Source organism: Cynoglossus semilaevis, chromosome 13 (assembly GCF_000523025.1).
Source record: "Cynoglossus semilaevis isolate Cse_v1.0 chromosome 13, Cse_v1.0, whole genome shotgun sequence".
NCBI classification, from domain to species: domain Eukaryota; kingdom Metazoa; phylum Chordata; class Actinopteri; order Pleuronectiformes; family Cynoglossidae; genus Cynoglossus; species Cynoglossus semilaevis.
The window spans coordinates 14,949,290-14,967,958 of NC_024319.1; the positions used below are offsets into that span (position 1 = coordinate 14,949,290).

Consider the following 18,669-nt stretch of genomic DNA (forward strand, 5'->3'; position numbering starts at 1 on the left):
GTTAGGGCGGTTGGTACCTTCCAGTGGACTCACCACCCGCAGTAAGGTTCAGGGGGGTGGGTACGGTGCAATGTGATTTGGGTGGTGGTCACGGTGACTGCTGCCCTTGAGACCCGGATAAGCGGATGAATTGAACTGGCATTGATGTCTGTTCTGGAAATGTAGAACCATCCTCGCAAACCAGCCATTTGTCATAACATTTGTATTGGTTTTTGGGATATTGTGTGTTTTCTTTTCTGCATCACCTACTCAACACAGAGACTTTAATGTAGAGTCTTACAAACACCAAAATATTTCAGTTTGCCCCCATCATTGCATAAAGTTTGATGTTTTGCCACATGCTTTCACCTTTTGGTCAATTAGGATTTATTACACTATCACCATAACATTGGATTATACAAAGAGAACAGTGCTACTGCACCACTGTTATTAACAAAATGTCTCCCTCATGTACATTATTAACTGTGAATAGTAAGCAGATAGTTATTGACTGATAATATTAATTTTTAGAACACTACAAAAGACACCCTGCACATTCAGTATGTTTTATATTAAGAAATACTATTGGTATTCTACAAACGTGTTATCTTTTAAATCTTTAAGAAGCTCAGGGAGATTGTTTTATTAATACATGCACATACATACACACACAGGTGCCTATAAAATAAAATGTATTATTATTATGTACTGTAGGTACACACCTTATCTTTTGGTTGTTGGAGTCCTCTGATCCACTTTTATGGCAAATGCCATACAGCTTTTGCTTGGAATTGTGTAAAATAAATGTGTAAATAATGTATTGTATAATGTTGTCAATAACCAACAGCCTACATTTATGTGATTTTGACTTGTAAATTAATTTGTCAAAGACCTGCCTGTCTGGTCCACACACACCAGTAGGTAGTGTTATCTCGGTTAAAGATCAATGGTGCTGTGATTTCTTTCTGTTACGTATACATATACTTCATACTATAAATTCAGTGCACAATTGCTTTCTGTAATTTAACTGTTTTTTTTTGTTTTGTTTTTTACTATTTACGTTATTTACTCAACTAGCCATTTATATTTGGACCATGTGCGCCGATAGCAACACGATAGTGCATAAAATCTGTACACAAAGACTGTTTAGCCTGCTGTTGTTCGTAACTAAAGCCATTTGCTTTATGTCTTTAAAGCCATTACGTTGTCGTGACGTATTTCCGTTATGGTTTTCACAGTATTTACTGTATACAGGATGTACAGATCCCCATTATCATGCCCAGTTTTTAACATGTGCCCAGTGAGTCACGCTACAGCGCATAGACGATCTTTGTTTTACAGGTTGCACCAGTAGGAAGGAAGCCGCCGGCTGACGGACAGAGACCGGGGCTGAACGGCGGGCTGGTTCGGTAGAGAGGAGTAGCGGACTGTCATGGACAGGACAGCCGTGGTAAAGGTCGGGGCCGCGGCCAGCGCCAGCGTCTGCGCTCTCTTTGGCGGTGTTGTTCTGGCACAGTATATCGTGGCCAAAAAGAAGCGTGCGGGGAAAAAGACTAGGATCATAGAGATGGTGAGTAAAAGAAAACACGAGACACCTCAGGGTGAGATAGCAGATACCGGAAGATAAAACTCACAACCTTAAAATAAAAGCACGTGGTGGTATCCGTATATGGCATTCATTTGATAGTTCTTAAAAACAGCACTTTTCACCCAGAACCAATTAAATCCCGTGTTTTAAAAACGCAAGTATGTACGAAAAGGCTCGTCCTTGACATTATAGTTGTCCCATAACATCAATTATCAACAATAACGTTTCTTTTAAAATAATAAATTAATAAAATCATATATTACAATACAATGTAATAGCATTGTTATACAACTAATTTCAGATATATTTTAGTATTCCACGTGCCATAATTATGACAACATTAGCATTATGGACATAATGTACAGCTGACCATTTTTATTACTATCTCCCTTTGTTGTTTGTGCCTTTTGTAATAAGACACAGCCTCGCTGAGATTGATTTCTTTTATTAATTCAAATGTGTTTTCTAATATTAGTTTTAATCTGAGGAGCTGTGGCTTATGTTCCATTTATTGCATGGCAAAGAGTGCTTTGTTTTGAAAATCTGTGAAGGAAAAGCATTGCTATAACCTTCCTGCTTTCGCAGCAGTTGACCGGCTTGGTGGTGTACGCAGGCGTGGATGGTCCCTTAAAAACAGCAGTTGTGTTTAGAGGTCACCAGTCAAACCTTTTCCCCAGCAGAAACAAGAGAAAGACAGATTATCTTCTCTGTGACACCAGGAGGCTTTGTCAGCAGTCCCAGTGTGTTCTAGTGATGCTCTAAGCGTTCTGTTCACGTTCCTGGAAACATCTCCTTTGTTGACACAGAGATGCATGTTATGCAAGCTGGAGCTGGAGCAGCTAGAACAAAGTCGAGTCTCTTTACCAGTCCAACAGGAATGGATCTTAAGTCTCCAAACATACCAGGTTTACTACAGAAAAACCACCCAGCTGTCAAAGTAATACCATGTTTCAGTGTCACGAACACGTTTTTCTTGTGTGTTACACTGCTAGATTCTTTGAAACTCTTTAAAAACCCAGAGTATAAAGAAATATTTTTGCTCAATCACTGTGAATCAAATAGCACTTTCGACTGCCATTACAACTGAGGGATATTTTCTTGAGATTGAATGGACAATCAAATGTAAAATGATCTGATTTGTATGCAGTGTTTTGGAACACCATGTATTCCAGCAAAGCTCTTTGTACCTATTTCACATTCTAATGAGCAAGCGCAGTATGATTTTTAAAACGGGTCGTTATGGAGGATACTGTTTTGGGTATTTTACCTTAATCTTTCTGTCAAACACGAAGAGCAAGTAAGGACTTTTCAATCCTCATTACAATGACTACATGGATTTGTGGAAGTATAATAACCAAGTGGCTGTGTTTGACGTTATGGTGAGTCACAGAAGATACATCTGACTGAAAACTCAGTCAAGAGCTATATTTAAGCCAAAGATTTAAGGAAAAGCTTGTCTGATTTCAGAGCACATTATGAACAATTAACAACTTAAAGAAATACTTGAAACACCATTGGCTTTTGATTGGTTTTGCTGTACTATTTTGCCATTGAATATAAGTATCAACATAAGCACTGTCTTGGCTACAGTGTGTGATACATTGGTCAGGAATGTGACTCCACCTATGGTATTCTCCTACCCCTAGTGAAACATACTATTGTGACCTAGGGTAAATATAAAGAAACAGTAGCTCTTTCAGTGGAAATATTTCTTTACAAATACCACAGTCTGTTATTTCACGGTTAAATGGAGAAACTAGTCAAAACAGTGGCTGCAGCAGGGATTACATTTATAACTGAGGAAGTCAGTGAGGAAAGAAATACATTTAATGAGCTCTAAAGCTATTGGTAATAAAATGATTAAATGTTTTTTTCATTGAATGATGACAATTTTAAAATACTCCCAGAAAAAGATTTGTGCACTGCTGTTATACCATAAAAAAGAGGCCAGGTGCTTTATGCACACTTTAACACTTGTTTGTTAAATATGTTTGTCACAATATGTTAACACTGCAATTACATATCCCCAGTTCTAATTTTTGGGATGGATGTCTCTAAAGTGACCCTTGTGTGTGTGTCAGTTTTGAAGTTGTAGTGCAATCTTTCTAAAAATGTTTATTGTGCCATCAATCAGAGAGCCTCTGCGCCTCCAGCACCTAGGGCCATCGTGGGCCTCTCTTCGTTATCTGTGCTCTTAAACGCAGACCCCCTGAGGCCAGCTTTACCACCACCTCCACAAACACTTGGACTGAGCAACTGGCTGCAGCAGGGGATTTATCCACTGTGTTGATTTATCCACTGACAAGTTCTAAGTGTTTTTTGTCCGTTACATTTAGTGTACATTATGTGACATCGACTGAAACATGCCATGACCATTTAGATTAAGGTTGCTTAGAACAGTGTTTTTGTTTTTGTTTTTGCTGCGGCACATCTAATATTTTCCATTAGGAAAAAACCCACGGGACATCACCAAACAAAAATCTTGAAATCTTAAAATAACCTAGTTTAAATATATCCACAATTTACAAAAATTTTGGCCTGTTCAGTTTAGGATATACATATATTGTAGGAATTAAAGAAAGACACAAAGATCTTCTTCAACAGCTCTGATTCTCTTTTTTTTGTTTTCATGGCCATTTGCTGTCACCTAGTGGAAGGATTTTTAATTGTTCTGCACGTCACATATTGACAAATGGAGAAAAATGCAAGATATAAATAATATTTTTTCAGACCAATTAAGTGAAATTGGATGGTTTTCCGTGGCACACCTAATGATCTCTAACAGCACACACATATGAAAGGGTTCTGGGTCTGATTTGGAAAAAATGGAGATTAGTTCTTTTCAGACTCTCTTAAATAGTTGGATATTGGTCACATTTATGTATATTTATGCATTTAGTGGATGCTTTTATACAGAGTGACTTACAAGAGGAGGCCTAACAATAAAAAAATGTTGTGGGCTCATCGGGGATTTGAACCTGTGATCTCTCGCACCCTAAGCGAGAATCATACCCCTAGACCAACGAGCCACAGTGTGTAAGTTGTATTTGGCCTTGTTTGACATTCAGTGTGAAATTAGTCTTACCTCTGTGGACCTACATATCCAAGATCTTATGATTTATTCTTAAGTTAAACCCGAATTGCGTTTTAGGCCTAATGATGTTTTTGTGACCTTGACTTGTAGTAATTTCTTTCCAAGTCAAAAATAACCCTTTGACAAGACCCCACAGCAGAAATCCACACCGCCCTGGCTCAGCTTTTGTGCTGAGCAACACCTCTGCTGAAAGAACTGTTCCTGGCGAAGATTTCTGGGATGTAGTAGCCTCTCCTGCGGTGTCCTCTGCACAGTAAGATGTGTTTTCCGTTGTTGACCTTAAGCGTGGAAACTTGTGACCATCTGCGTTTGATGATGTGAGAAAGGACAAACATCCGCTCAAAACCCCTGGAGTGCACAAACCATATGATGGCAGATCAACTCTGGCTTTCTGGCCTGGGGGTTGAGGTTTTGTTATATCACATGAACAGCCATAGTTAACAAGTCGAAGCAGCATGACTGAACACCTGTGAACTAGTAAAACCACATTTTAGAAATACTTTGGTTAAACTTTCCATGGTCAAACATCTTTGATCGTGAAGAATCATGTCAACAGGTTGGTGTGGAGTGAAATTTAATGGTTATTTCCTCTGGTTTTAATTAAGGGCCGATTGATCTAACATTCTGATTTGTCGCAGCAGAACCAGCAGCATGAACAGTACAAGGCTGCTGGTGCACATGTGTTTTTTTATTATTATCCTGAATTAGTATCTTTTGGAGTGAATTCACCCTGTTGGCCTTTTGGGGGCAGCACAGAGCTTTAAGTTGAACTGCCAGTCTGTGGTTTCCCTTACAAACAAGAATGTATTTTGAATTTATAGTGTGAAACACACCTTTGTGTGTCAATTGGGAGGTTACACCAACACAGTCCTGTAGGGTTGTCCTATTTTCTTTAGCAATAAAAGCTCTTATCTTAGATTAGCAACACAGTCACAGTGTAAAGAACTGATACAAGCAAGTGCAAAATTGCTAGTTTCTTGGTGAAATAAATGTTCTTCATAGATAACTTACAATCAAAAGGCATTAATAATTGTCAAAGGAACAGTTCTAATGTTATCCGTGTTTGTCTTGTTTTCTTTGTGTGTATACAGTGTCTCAGTGATGTGTTCAGATTTGTTCATGTGGTACATGAATGAAACATCATTAGAATAGAATAGAATAGAATAGAATAGAAAAGAATAGCATTTATTGTCATTGTAACACGGGGGTACGATTATATCAGAGACACAGCAGAGGTTTGACCAGGCTTTAATCAATCAGACAACAACAGTGCTGACTACAGATGATATTGTACCTTGACCTACACTGTGTTCAGAGAGAATGTATAACAAAGGGTTTACTCATTAGGAAAGTTATCCTCTTGTCATAGCTGCAGTTGTGCTAGAAAAACTTATATTAGGCTTTTATTTGTAATAATATGTTCTAAAATTCAACCTGTAGATGAGGAAATTAAATAAAAATAAACTACGAAAAAAACAACATATTTTGTAGTAAGCAATGGTCAAATATGGCAAACCAGCCAGAATGAGTGAATGTTGAGGTTCACAAACAAAAGAATTAAGGAAAAAATAAAAATTATGGTGGGAATTAAAGTATAAGCGAAGAGTAAAGTTTCTGTTTTGGGCCTGTGTCGAGCGCCTTATCTGCTGGACTTTTCATTTATCAGCTGCAGCATATGGTGATCACTATGACTCATGCAGTTCATGCTGTAGTTTCAGGGCAGGAAACCACTGAAGAAAATTTCTACAAAAACAGGGATGAGGTCATCCATAAATGACACAGTGGCCTGTTATATTACATCACGGTTTAATAGAAGTACTAGTATCATAAGTTGAATACATTTCCAAATACGTGTGTTTCTTCAATTACACAGTAATGTTCAGGGTAGTGCTAAGCAGGGATCGTCAGCTTTTAGGTAATGTTCAGAGATGATTGACTAAGAAATGCAGCAATTGCAATTCTTTTGGCTAATTCTGATTTACGATTTCTTCAACGCAACATTTTACTTATTCTTATGCGTCCAATAGACAGTTTGCTTTATCATGTATTTGCGTAGAGACATCTCCAACAGAGTGTGTAACAGAGTTTGGTACAGAGTGTTTACCACATGGTGTCGAGGCAGATGCAAACTAAAGTGTGGTTGGATTTCACAATGAGAGACACAAAGGCAGTTAGCAGTATGTATGAAAAAATGGAAAATACCTACAGAGGCTGAAACATTTAGCCATAGACCATGCAATTACATTTCAACATGTGCCGTCTTTCATTGGCTGAGTGTTGATGGGGCTAACGAGTTTAAAGTCGTCCAGGTCCTGGCCTGTGTTGATGTTGGCACCATACTTCAACCAGCTTTGACTAAAATCTATGAGTATTATCCTCTATTATTATTATAGCGTAAAGTTACTAAGGTGGACTGGCCATCAGATTAATTCATACTTACTTACTGAAACTGTATACTGTATTGTATTTCCTAACCTAATGAGAATTAGCGAAAAAAACAAAATCACAATTCTCTGAATCTGGTTAATTTGGAGTTGGTAAAACAGTGTAGGAAAGTCTCTGGACTTTGTCTGTCATAGCCACTGACCCAGGTAGAAGTAAGTTTGAAAGCTGTATGAAAAATCACCAGTACAGATAAGAGGCATTTTCTATGTAAATGCAGTTGTTCTTAACTCACTGAAATGTGAACAGTCAGCCTTACAGCCTTCATGGTCTGACTGGTTATTTTGAAACAACAAAACATATTCGCAGAAACCTCTGCACCCGGTCAACAGTTAAACCACATTAATACCAGACTAAGAACGTGGCCTGTAACAACATGTGTCGATGTTTGCAGTCAAAGTGCTGAGAACATTTCTACTTGTCACCTTGCCAACGTGCTAAGGTTAAAGGTGCATCAGGATTGTTTTGCAGACAAAGTTTTCTCATAGGTTATGTAACTGCACGGACTTTCAGAGCTCAGCAACAGGGGGTGTGTTCCTGTCTGGAGTCATGGAGCGTGGGTCACGGACACAGCAAGTCATGTGTTTGTTTTTTGTTTTATTATTTCAAATTTTCTTTTTTGGTGCCACATTGCCCGTAGCAGTTTTCTAGGAAATACTGTAAATACAATTTTCAAGCAAAAGCTTTAGATATGCTGACATGTGGTGTTGAAAATAGTTTGTTGTGCAAAAGGGTGAGAACCAATGATCAAGATAGATTTGTTTGCTTTTTACCCATGATCTATTTGAGAAATACTTCATGGTTTATGCTAATGCTAATGCAATTTAGCAAATGTGTTTTTCCTATAGACCTTGACTGACACCAAAGGCATATGAAGGTAAATAAATGCTGACTTAAGTGCACACTATTCTAACAACATTAGTTAACCCTGGTAGACTGGTGGACATTTATTTCTGTAGCATTTGTTTTATTGTCAACCATTTTCTAAAATGAGCAAGAGACCAATAAAAAAGCATACTTTTTTTTTTAAATCTCTGAGAACAGAGGCATTCTTTGTTCACTGATGCTGCCAATGGTCACAGTTGCCAGTGGGTCAACATCTGGTGTTTCTGTTAGAAAGAAATAACATCTGTTGATGGAGTGGATGGATTTATAGACTTCTCTGTCATCTACATGAGCCTGGTTTACGACAAGGACCTGCACTGTTATTACGGTGATGGGTAACCAGAGCGTGTCGACCTACTTTTTGTGGGTCCTGGTATGCACCACAGTCGAGGTCAACAGAGCAGGGGGAATGGATCAGGTCTTCAGGACTCGTGTTCCAGTGCTGGCCGGTGAAGGACAACATCAATAAGGAAACTAAGCTTCAGCAAAAACTGAGCCTGGTCGAGGTATCAGCGTTACACCAAGGCTCTCATGTAATTCTGATTCTATAAATAATCTGGTTCAGCAAGACTGAATCAGCAATGTTGGTTTGTTTGGTCCAACAATAAGAGACAGAATCACTTACATGGTCTTATTGTGCATCACAGTTCTTTAATTTATGTCAAAGGAACATGCAAAGGCTGCAACTTGAACATTGTATGTAGATAACAAATATAAAATAAAACACACAAAAAAAATAAATAAATAAAATACAAATAATAGAAAAAAGAAAGGCTTCATGACTAGTAGTACGGTAGTCTTTTATTGAAGCGATTACACTACTTTTCTAGTTGAATTAATTACGTGCCTGTAAATAATATGAGAGATAGCCTCTTTGTGTCTTGTGCATTGATACAACAGGCATCCTAGACACAAAAACCTGATCAACCTGAACGCTTCCCCCTAGGGTTGGGTGTAAGTTTCATTTAAACGAAAACAGTGACATGTTCAGACTCCACATCTCTGTTGCACATTTGTGACCGTTTACATTTGTAAACAGTGTTTACATGTGAGCTGCATTCCTGTCATTTGTGACTGACCATTGTCACCCTGCACAGCCCAGGGTTGAACCTTGACCCAGGTGGCCTCCACTGTGGTGTCAAGCCATTTATTACATGTGTGTTTGCGGAGGAAGGGAGCTGTTATTTGCAGCTGTTATTATTCATGTTTGTCTGTGTTGACATGGGTCATCTGAAATGGTCGTCTTCTACACATGTATATGTGTGTGTGTGTGTGTTTGTCTGAGTCTACATACGTAGTGGGGGAAGAGCTCTGCAGTCTAATCTGTGTTGCTAAGCGCCCCCCCCCCCCTTTCCTGCTATAAAAGCCTTGTGCAACCACACATTCTTTTTTTCATTCTTGAACTTTGCCGAGACATACAGACCTGAGGTAAGTGTCACACTGTTTGTGTTTGTGTATGTGTGTGTGTATAATGCAAAACCGGTTTTAAAATCTTTAAGGATTCCTCATCCTTCTACTTTGACAGCTGCTTCAAATTTTTGTTTTCAAACATTTTTGACATGAAAAGACTGAGACCTGACATGAACGACCAATAGTCAGTGTTTATTTTTTGGGAATGTTAAGGAGTAACATGACAGCAATATTTGTGTTTATTTGAGCAGCAGGATTCAGTTAGACTGCAGTCAGAGAACACACCATTCAGATGCAATGTTTTTCCTCACATTTCCTTTTTTTCCTAAACATAAACTTACTGGACTTGTGAGGTAGTGAAGGGTTAAATTCTCCATCTCTGAAAATGTATTCAAAACAGAGGTTTTTTTCTTCTCAAATAATGAGAATAATGAGAAACTAGTTCCTTTATTCTCGTCATCATGCAGTACAACCTTCAAGGTATTGCGTGTGCTTGTCTACTGAGGTAACTGTGTGTTTGTGTACTACAGTCATGAGGTTTTTCCAGGGGGTGTTAATGGGCTTGGTTTTATTTATAGTTACTGTTCCTGTGTCATGTTTCTGTTAAGCAATTTATACATTTTTAAGAAGCTCAGTGCTTATTATATAAGACTGGGGGCAGGGCATGTCGGGGGAGGGGTGTTGTCAGGGGCTGTGTTAGTTGTCAAGTTGTTTACTTGTCATCACATGCATTAAACGTCTACTCAACGGTGTCTTTTTTGCTCTTTCTCTTGAAGTCACTTGCACCAGAAATAAGTCTTCAATACGACTCTTTAGTAGCTGTTTATATAATGTTTTTGTCACAGTAAATAAACATGGATACAAAGAGTAATAAGTAGTAGCCAGTCAATATGCAAATCCCACAGCATTCATATCATCTATATAGAGTTTATTCCTTAGAAACATAGTTTTAAAAAGGCAGGATCAACCTTTTTCTTTTCTGAAAAAAAATTTCACAAGAAGTGGGCTGTCCAGGGGTCAACATGCAACATGCCAATGTGTCCCTGAGCATACAGTATCATACCCAACCATGGCACAGAGGACCAATCTCTGTTTGCTTTGTAGCGACCCCTAAAGACAATTGTCTGAAATTATTTATTTTTTCACATGACAGATATAACACAACTTTTTAAATCAATAAAAAATAAACTTGCATAGTAACTGAGAAGTTACTGTATGCAATAAGTTAGAATAGGTATTAGTATATAATGTAATAATTATTTTATATAATTATTATATTTATATAATTTCATGGGCACTGTTTAATTTAATCCACTGCATAATAAGATGTTTTGTGGGGGAAAAACCTGGAAAAGTAGATTCTGTTATTCCACTTCTGGTGAGTGTTGCCTTGGAAGTCACAGATACAAGTCTACTGTTTGTACACAGGCTACCATTGACAGTACATCTATGTGAATTAACTTCTGGCTCACCATAATCAGCACGGCTGAACCTTAAAAAAGAAAAAAAAATCCGGTCCCTGTTTGTATTTTTCATGGTAATCCTCAGACTGCACTCAGCATTGGTCAGGTGAGAGAAATGTTGACGGGCTGAAGTTACAGGACGGGCTGAAGTTCAAATCCTCCCTGAGAGGCAGTTATTGTGGCTGCTTGTAGATCTGGCTCAGGCTGTTACACAACACCAGTGAATTCCATACATCAGCTGTTTTCCCACCCCTCTCCCTTAAGCCTCCTCCCCCTACACTAGTGTGTTTTTTTTTTTTTGTCTGTGTGTGTCGTAAGAACAGCACGTTAAAAGATCCAGAAGGCAGCGCACAAAGTAAAAACATCAGGATTTGCTGTTCATATTTAAAGAAAAAACTTTGGGGCCCATCAGTCCTGCAGCAAAACATTCACACACACTGTTTGTTTTGTTCTTCCATTATTGACCCCTATCTGTAAGAAATTGTGTCACCATTAGATGTCAGTGCATCCTAATTAGACATTAAGCGATCAGATAAAAATCAAAATCGGTAGCTTTCAATTAACAAAGAAGTCTGAAATTGGAATTGGCCCAAAAAATGTTATCAGTACCTGTGGTAGTGGTTCTCAATGTGGGGGAGCACACCAACAAGGGGTGCAAAGATAATTTTAGGAAGGACAGCGCAGCAAGGCAAAATTAATCCGATTTCAACATTTTCTTGTCCAAAAGCAAAAGCTGTAAATAAGTGGATGTGGAGATGCTCAGTAATAGTCCTATCTATAAAAGGCAGGACTGCAGATAAATAAGGTGAACCATGGCTTGAGGCCCCTGTGCAGGAGTGATTAATACGACATGCATGTTGTCAAATTCTTTTGCAGTACAAGTATGAACATGTTTGTTCCTAGGCATTAGAGGTTTCTTCTGCTTCTGATAACAAGTCATTTGAAGCAGTTTCAGTATACGTATGTTTGCTAGCCTATGCCTTGTTACTGTCGCTAACATGTAGCTGCATGTGCTACTAGCCCCTGCAAGAAGTGAAGCCTGACGGTTAACATGATTAAATAAATATCTGAATTACCCCAGAGAACTGTCACTCAGGTTGTCTTTCATATTTATTTTGAATTTAAATATTTTAAAAATGAATTGGCCAATTTGAAGCAAATAACCAAAAAGGTGATGGTAAAATATTTTCCTTTGATAAGGTCATGGTCCTTTGATTTGATCCCGCACCTTGCGCCAAGAAAACAGAAGAAGGCCTGGAGGTGGTGGAGAGGCAACATTGCAGATGCTAGTTATCAGTAGGTTAGCAACAAGCAAGTCTGCTAAAGACAATAGACAATTATAGCTAACTTGGGGTCCTGCTGCAGACCTAGGGCGCCCAGGGGTCATAGGTCCTTTGATTTAACAGGTTTATATGTTTTGTATGTGTAAGTGTCTTACAGTGAGAATAAACAAAGTGCTGTGGAAATGCAGTTGGGATCTTTTACTGTGACACTTGGCTTTTGGAGAAAGAGGTGTTTCACAGTGAAGATGTTTCAGTGGCAGCGCCTCCTGGTGAGATTAATGGCATTGCTGCTGTGAGGTTGTTGGAGATTTCTTCTAGAAAAGTAAAATATTCAAAAACACTAGTCCCCTCAGTTGATTTCAGGCTTGTTGGTCAGCCACGTTGTCACTGTTGTTATGTTTTTGTATGAATAATAATATATAGTATAATTAAATGTAATAAATCAACTTCTCTTCTGTTCTACAGATGCCACAGTTTGAGAAGAAGACGGTCCACATGAGGGACCCCGAGAGGGTGGAACAGATCATCTGTGGTCTGATCAAGGGAGGGGCTTCCAAACTACAGGTATTATTATGATAAGGGTTTGGTAAAATGGGGCCACCAGGTGGTGCTTATTTCTTTTTTTCTGGAATGTCTTGCAAAATCATGTCAACATAATGTAGTAGAAAGAGAACAGTGGTTCTTGTTGGAGATACTGAACTTCAGCAGTTTCATATGCGCATTCACTGAACCTTTCGGTGATGGCCAAGTGGGTGGCGTGTCATCACGAATCATATGAGTCGGGTCTGTGTCTTGTCCCTGACTCAACGAACCCCGGTTAAGAACCACTGAAGTAGAACATATTTTCCTGCAGTTTTTAGAAGTGAGACAGTATATTTCACTTGATAACATTGACTGTGTCCTCGACTCTTACAGATCATCACTGACTTCGACATGACGCTAAGCAAATTCGCTGTTAATGGCAAACGCTGTCCCACGTGTCACAGTACGTTCCTCAGTCTCAAGTGTCATCTTTTTGGTATTGTATGAGTATATTGTATTAATGAATGTCTTTTTGCAGATGTCATCGATAACTGCAGGTTGGTAACAGAAGAATGTAGAACGAAGCTGCTGCAGCTGAAGAATAAATATTATGCCATTGAGATCGACCCTCACCTTACCATGGAGGAGAAATACCCATTTATGGTGGAATGGTAAAAAAAGACACACACAATTGAATATCATTTTTGCTCTAGGTGTGTCTAATGTGTGTCTTTTCATTTATGGCTCTTAAAAAAAACTGTCAAATATGGTGCTGCCGTGCAGCATTTAATTACAGTCAGAATGCAGTGGCTCAGTCTCGTCTTTAAGACAGAACAACAAGCCATGACTCTTGATGTAATGTGATTTTACTGTCTGCAGGTATTTCCAGTCACACTCACTGCTTGTGGAGCAGAGGTTAGAAAAAGACAAGCTGCCTGAAGTGGTGAGGGAGTCTGACGCTGCCCTCAGGTATTTGTTGTGGGACCTCAACAGTGGAGACTAACTGTTGGGTTCATGTATGTTATATTTAACACTGTCTCCTCTGACGCCTCCGGTTTTTGTCTACAGGGAAGGCTTTGAACATTTTTTCGATCGCCTGCATCAGCATAACGTGCCTGTCTTCATCTTTTCTGCTGGCCTGGGCGACGTCTTGGAAGAAATCATACGCCAGGCCGGGGTCTACACACCCAACATTAAGGTCGTCTCCAACTTCATGGACTTTGATGACAATGTAAGTCCTTTTTTGTGTTTCCGCTCTTGCCTCATGTTTAACCGAACAACGTCAAAGTCCTGCTGCCTCACCTCGCTCTGCTGCTCGTTTTCACAGGGCATCGTAAAGGGTTTCAAAGGAGAGCTGATCCACGTGTACAACAAACACGACGGTGCCCTCAGAAATACAGAGTACTTCAAACAAGTGAGGGAGTATTCCAACATCATTCTAATGGGAGACTCGCTGGGGGACCTCAGCATGGCCGACGGTGTTCCTAATGTGGAAAACATGCTGAAGATCGGCTTCCTGAATGACAAGGTAAAAACAGGGACTGTAAAACACACAAATGTCTTTTCACTTAGCTAATTAGCATTAATCTAAAATATTTCTTTGTTTGTGCAGTTACACTCATTGGAGTAACTGTGAATTATAGACGATGTGGGTTTTGGTAGGCACTACGTGGCTCGTTGGTTTAGGGGTATGATTCTCGCTTAGGGTGTGAGAGGTCCCGGACGAGTCCTTGTATTATTTAGAGTTAAACCCAGTGCACAGTCAGTTTGTAACTAAAATGAATGATTAAAATTAATTCTCGGCACTTGGACCAAGTTAGAAATGTTGTTAAAAAACAATATTGCGACTTGATGACTTCTTCCTACACTTTGCAGGTGGAGGAGCAATTAGACAAATACCTGGACTCTTATGACATCGTCCTGGTTAAGGACGAGACTCTGGAAGTGCCCAACGCCATCCTCCAGAAGGTTCTATAGTTCAACACCAACATAACACTTTGTGGCTGGTGTACGCTGGTTTCTGTTAAGCACCTCCATTTACAAGGAATCTACTCTTGACTCTTGACTCTTTACCGCCCCCTACCGCTACCTCCCTAATGAACAGGTTTACATGTTCGTTCTTTGTACTTTGAGTACTTGAGTTAGTATGACTTAATAATCTCTCCCTCCATCATCATTGTTTGCACAATAGTGTTTTTATTATTATTATTATTATGTTTTGAATATTCTTGGGAATTTTACATTTTTGATGTGGTAATATTTTTAGCGTACTTCTGCTGCCCACTCATTGCCTCGTGTTTTTCCCATCATGCATGTCACCACCTTCAGTGTCCAGGTCAGGCAAAAAGCACCTATGAAAAGGTGATATACTTAAATGAAAAGTGTCACTTAAACCTTCATGTCACAATGGTACAGATGTATCTGCACAAATAATACTTTTAATGGGCCATTCTTCTCAACCCAGTTTCCCAGATCATATCAACCCTTCATGAGAAAAAAACGTTTTTCGAATTCATCATATGTTTAATCCTTATCTACATGGCAGATTTCAATGTAAGGTTTAAAAATAATTTGTATTGATAAGGTAGACCTCTAGTGGCCAATATCAGGAACTAAGACGTAAGAAAAGCAACCTTGTGTTTCCTGTTTGAAAATGAAATAATAAAAACGTGCGATATATCTAGATGTGATGTTTGCTGACCTGAGCTGAACAACAAAGACCTCATAAACTCTGTGACAAAAAATATATATATACAACCACAGTTCAAATACATCCAACATCAAACAGGCCATTTTCACTTTAAAAAACAATTTGTGTCAACACAGGTGAATATTGTTTTTGACTGTTTTTAAATGTGCTGCTGTTACCTGCATGTGTTGCCTTTTCTCATCAAATGTATGTCAATGTGACCATAGACTAAAATATATATATATATATTTACATATATACATATATAAACATAAAGTGTCTATCAAAAATAATGTCATACTGTATATGTGGACATCATATAAAAATGTTTATTGATTTAAAATGTTGGAGATGCTTACAAAGGCATAGAGCTGTGTGTTGTATTTTTATAAGCAGATGGCTTTGCTCTTTACTTTAAAGGTGTGAACTGAAAAGGTAATAAAATATTTGTTTTTCTGTGAACCATGAGTGAATCGCATCTCTGAAAACTCTAGGATTGGTGCAGTTTGTACAACGTAAAACAAGCTCAATTAATCTGCTTTAATTCTAGAATAATATCTAGATACTATATGTTTATTATCCAAACTTTTTTATGTTAATATTATAATTTTTATTTATTTTTTGTTATTTTTTTTTGTTATTGGACAAAGGCATTCAAGAAACGTACTAAAATGTCTTTCTCCAATGACTGATAGGACTTAGTTACTAAAGGTAAATTACTGACGGAATGAATGATTACATAAAATACACTGGTACCATGTTTTGCACGAGTTTGGGTCAATCTTCCTGCGTTACCAAAGAAATCTTCAAAATAGGTTCCGCATATATAAGGACTCAAGTAGCTGCAAACGTGGCAATTTACGTTTTTGAAATTGTGCTTCACGTGGCTCGTTGGTCTAGGGGTATGATTCTCGCTTAGGGTGCGAGAGGTCCCGGGTTCAAATCCCGGACGAGCCCTCTTTATGGAACCTTGACCTCAGGTCTTGACTCATTTTATAATACCGCAACAACGTGATTTATATTCGTATTGAAGTAGTAGCTCCAGAAGAATCCGTCACCATCAACTAACAATGCACACCTCCAACTATACTGTATATAGCAAGATACAGACGTAATAGACATCACCCTCGTCAGCCACAGACCAACAAGGACTACAGTCACTCGGGTCAAGGTCCAAATTCTCGGTGCTCTATGAATAACATTTGCAAGGACCACACCGGAAAAGAAACGCCTGTGCATGTTGTGTGCAGGGACAATATTCAAGGTCTATATCAAATTCCCATGCATTTTCATAGTAGTCTTTGTGATCTATCTTGTTATCCGCATTCCTACAGCCGTTTCCCACGGCAAAGACGAGGAACTTAAGGCTATATCAGAATAAATCTGACGTTCACATTCTTTTTTCTTTTTTCTTTTTTTTGAGTTGGTTTAGTCTCTTAGAACTTTTTCTTTGACAGAAAGAGCGTGCTTTGACAACTGTAAGGGAAAAGCTCGTACGTGAAAATCTACAAAAATAAATAATTTAAATACAAAATCATTTCAAATAGTTTTAATAATGGATTATAATTAATTTGCCTCCTCTCAGAGTTGAAGTTCAAATAACTGCTTACGCAGTTCTTAGATGTGCTGTTGTACAAAAGTCCTGTAGATGGAGACAATGTTTCAATGTTTCAAGCGTTCGTTTCACCAAATGTCTTTTTTGTATATAAAATCAAATAAAAATAAATACTATAAAAGAAGTACTGTAAGTGAAGAAATTAATAATGAGCTGTTAGAGATGGCGAAGAAGGAAGACTTGCGTGTGATGACAATCCTTGAAGGATGTCTACGTGGCTCGTTGGTCTAGGGGTATGATTCTCGCTTAGGGTGCGAGAGGTCCCGGGTTCAAATCCCGGACGAGCCCAATTTTTTCGTTGTTCCAGATATGTTTTAAATTTGGGTGGTTAACATCACTTAACAGTGTAAGTCCACAGATATTATATAATGTAAATCTCTTTATACCACCAGAGTAATTTCTTTTTAGAAATCATTAACTCTCTTTTTTCCTTCACCACATTCAAATTGTCACTGCTGTCTCAAATTTAGAATTAGATAAGTGCCCAAGCCAAAGGGGAAAAAAGAAAATTGATTTTGATTTAGATTTTAAACATTTAAATCTCCAATTAAATCTTGATTTAAGAATTAATGTGTTAAACTGTAATTTCTGAGAAAAATCCATAATTACAAAAAACAGAAGTCCAATTTTTCTTAATGTAATATCAGAGTACGTATAAAAACTGTAGTACTTCTGACTCTCCTGTCAGACTCAATTTCCCAACAACCTCTGCTTTTCCGCTCCTGCGCACTGTGACCCGGCGGCTCCGTTAAGCGTCAGTGTCATGACAACAGGACGATGGCTGAGAGTGAGAAGATCACAAATGTGATTTTGCTGTGAAGCAACAGAAGCAGGAGTTAAACCACCCGTGAATTTGAAACAGCCACCGCATCTGAGAGAAACATCGGGGACGAACTCGCTTGAGTTCGGATACTTACTGAAAAGCTCAGAAAACTGCAGTTGATCCTTGGAGCTAGTGAGCAGGTAAGTTCACAAGAGCTAGCTGGCTAAGCTAAAGTTAACACTGGGTTAGCCCTAAGCTGTTTTATCAAAGGAAATCACGCTGGTTGTAGCTGGCACAGAATAGTTTTCGAAGGAACGCATTTGCCTGACTCTGTCACATATACTGTATAACTTCACCGTGACATGTTTTCTTTTGAGCGTTCCCTGTAAACCCACAGAAGAGTGTTCCTCGTGAGTGTTGAAGCCCAGGAGTAAACAGACAACTAATCAACTCATTATAAATAGACCGGCCTTGCTGTGTAGCAGTAGTTTGTAGACCTGATAAAACTAGTGTCATTTACGTTTCCTTTGCTAAGAGGGGCGTTCTACAAGAGCTACAACCCTATTAACTTACAATGGCACACTACCTTCTATTTCATTTGCGCTTTATTTGCACATTTTAAGCACGAAAAGCAGCCATTATTTTTGTGATGCCCTGGTGCATTTCTGTTCTTAAGAGCTGCAAATCGGGATTACAGTCTGGCAGGGCGTTTCATTTGCCACCACTGACGTGTACTGCCTTGTACAGATTCATACTTCTGCTTAGACTATACAGGCATAGGCCATCTGCAGTGACAGTTAAGTTGAACTAACTAAGTTTAACTAATCTAATCTAATATTGGAAATACTGCAGTTTTACCCACTTTTACCTCAGACAAAACAAGATGGAAAAAACAGTGGTCCACAGATAACTAGTCTATCAATTGTAGCCCGGATA

The 18,669-nt window shown here is 38.6% G+C and overlaps 2 protein-coding genes and 2 non-coding genes across 7 annotated transcripts in view; all 4 read left to right on the forward strand.

Moving 5' to 3' along the window:
- The first annotated feature begins 1,225 nt into the window (after positions 1-1,225).
- On the forward strand, positions 1,226-15,372 carry nt5c3a (5'-nucleotidase, cytosolic IIIA). Of its 3 annotated transcripts, none has more exons than XM_008323798.3 (8): positions 1,226-1,549; positions 12,610-12,708; positions 13,060-13,129; positions 13,205-13,337; positions 13,546-13,635; positions 13,735-13,897; positions 13,994-14,194; positions 14,542-15,372. In XM_008323798.3, exons 1-8 carry the CDS (start codon positions 1,412-1,414, stop codon positions 14,641-14,643), a joined length of 996 nt encoding a protein of 331 aa, XP_008322020.1. In that variant the 5' UTR covers positions 1,226-1,411; the 3' UTR covers positions 14,644-15,372. The 3 variants fall into 3 exon arrangements, with proteins under 3 accessions (XP_008322020.1, XP_008322022.1, XP_008322021.1); XM_008323800.3 differs by lacking the exon at positions 1,226-1,549 and adding an exon at positions 9,356-9,416; XM_008323799.3 differs by lacking the exon at positions 1,226-1,549 and adding an exon at positions 9,439-12,413.
- Positions 15,373-16,240: 868 nt separating this feature from the next.
- trnap-agg (transfer RNA proline (anticodon AGG)) lies at positions 16,241-16,312 on the forward strand. The gene has a single exon. It is a non-coding gene; the product is annotated as a tRNA-Pro (tRNA).
- An 803-nt stretch (positions 16,313-17,115) lies between these two features.
- The window catches only part of bbs9 (Bardet-Biedl syndrome 9), a 151,521-nt gene continuing 149,967 nt past the window's right edge, over positions 17,116-18,669 (forward strand). For both annotated transcript variants that reach the window (XR_003051514.1, XM_008323797.3), the window contains exon 1: positions 17,116-17,933. The gene's annotated coding sequence lies outside the window, so the exon portion shown is untranslated. The remainder of the gene's footprint in view (positions 17,934-18,669) is intronic.
- Positions 17,187-17,258, forward strand: trnap-agg (transfer RNA proline (anticodon AGG)). Its single transcript has one exon. It is a non-coding gene; the product is annotated as a tRNA-Pro (tRNA).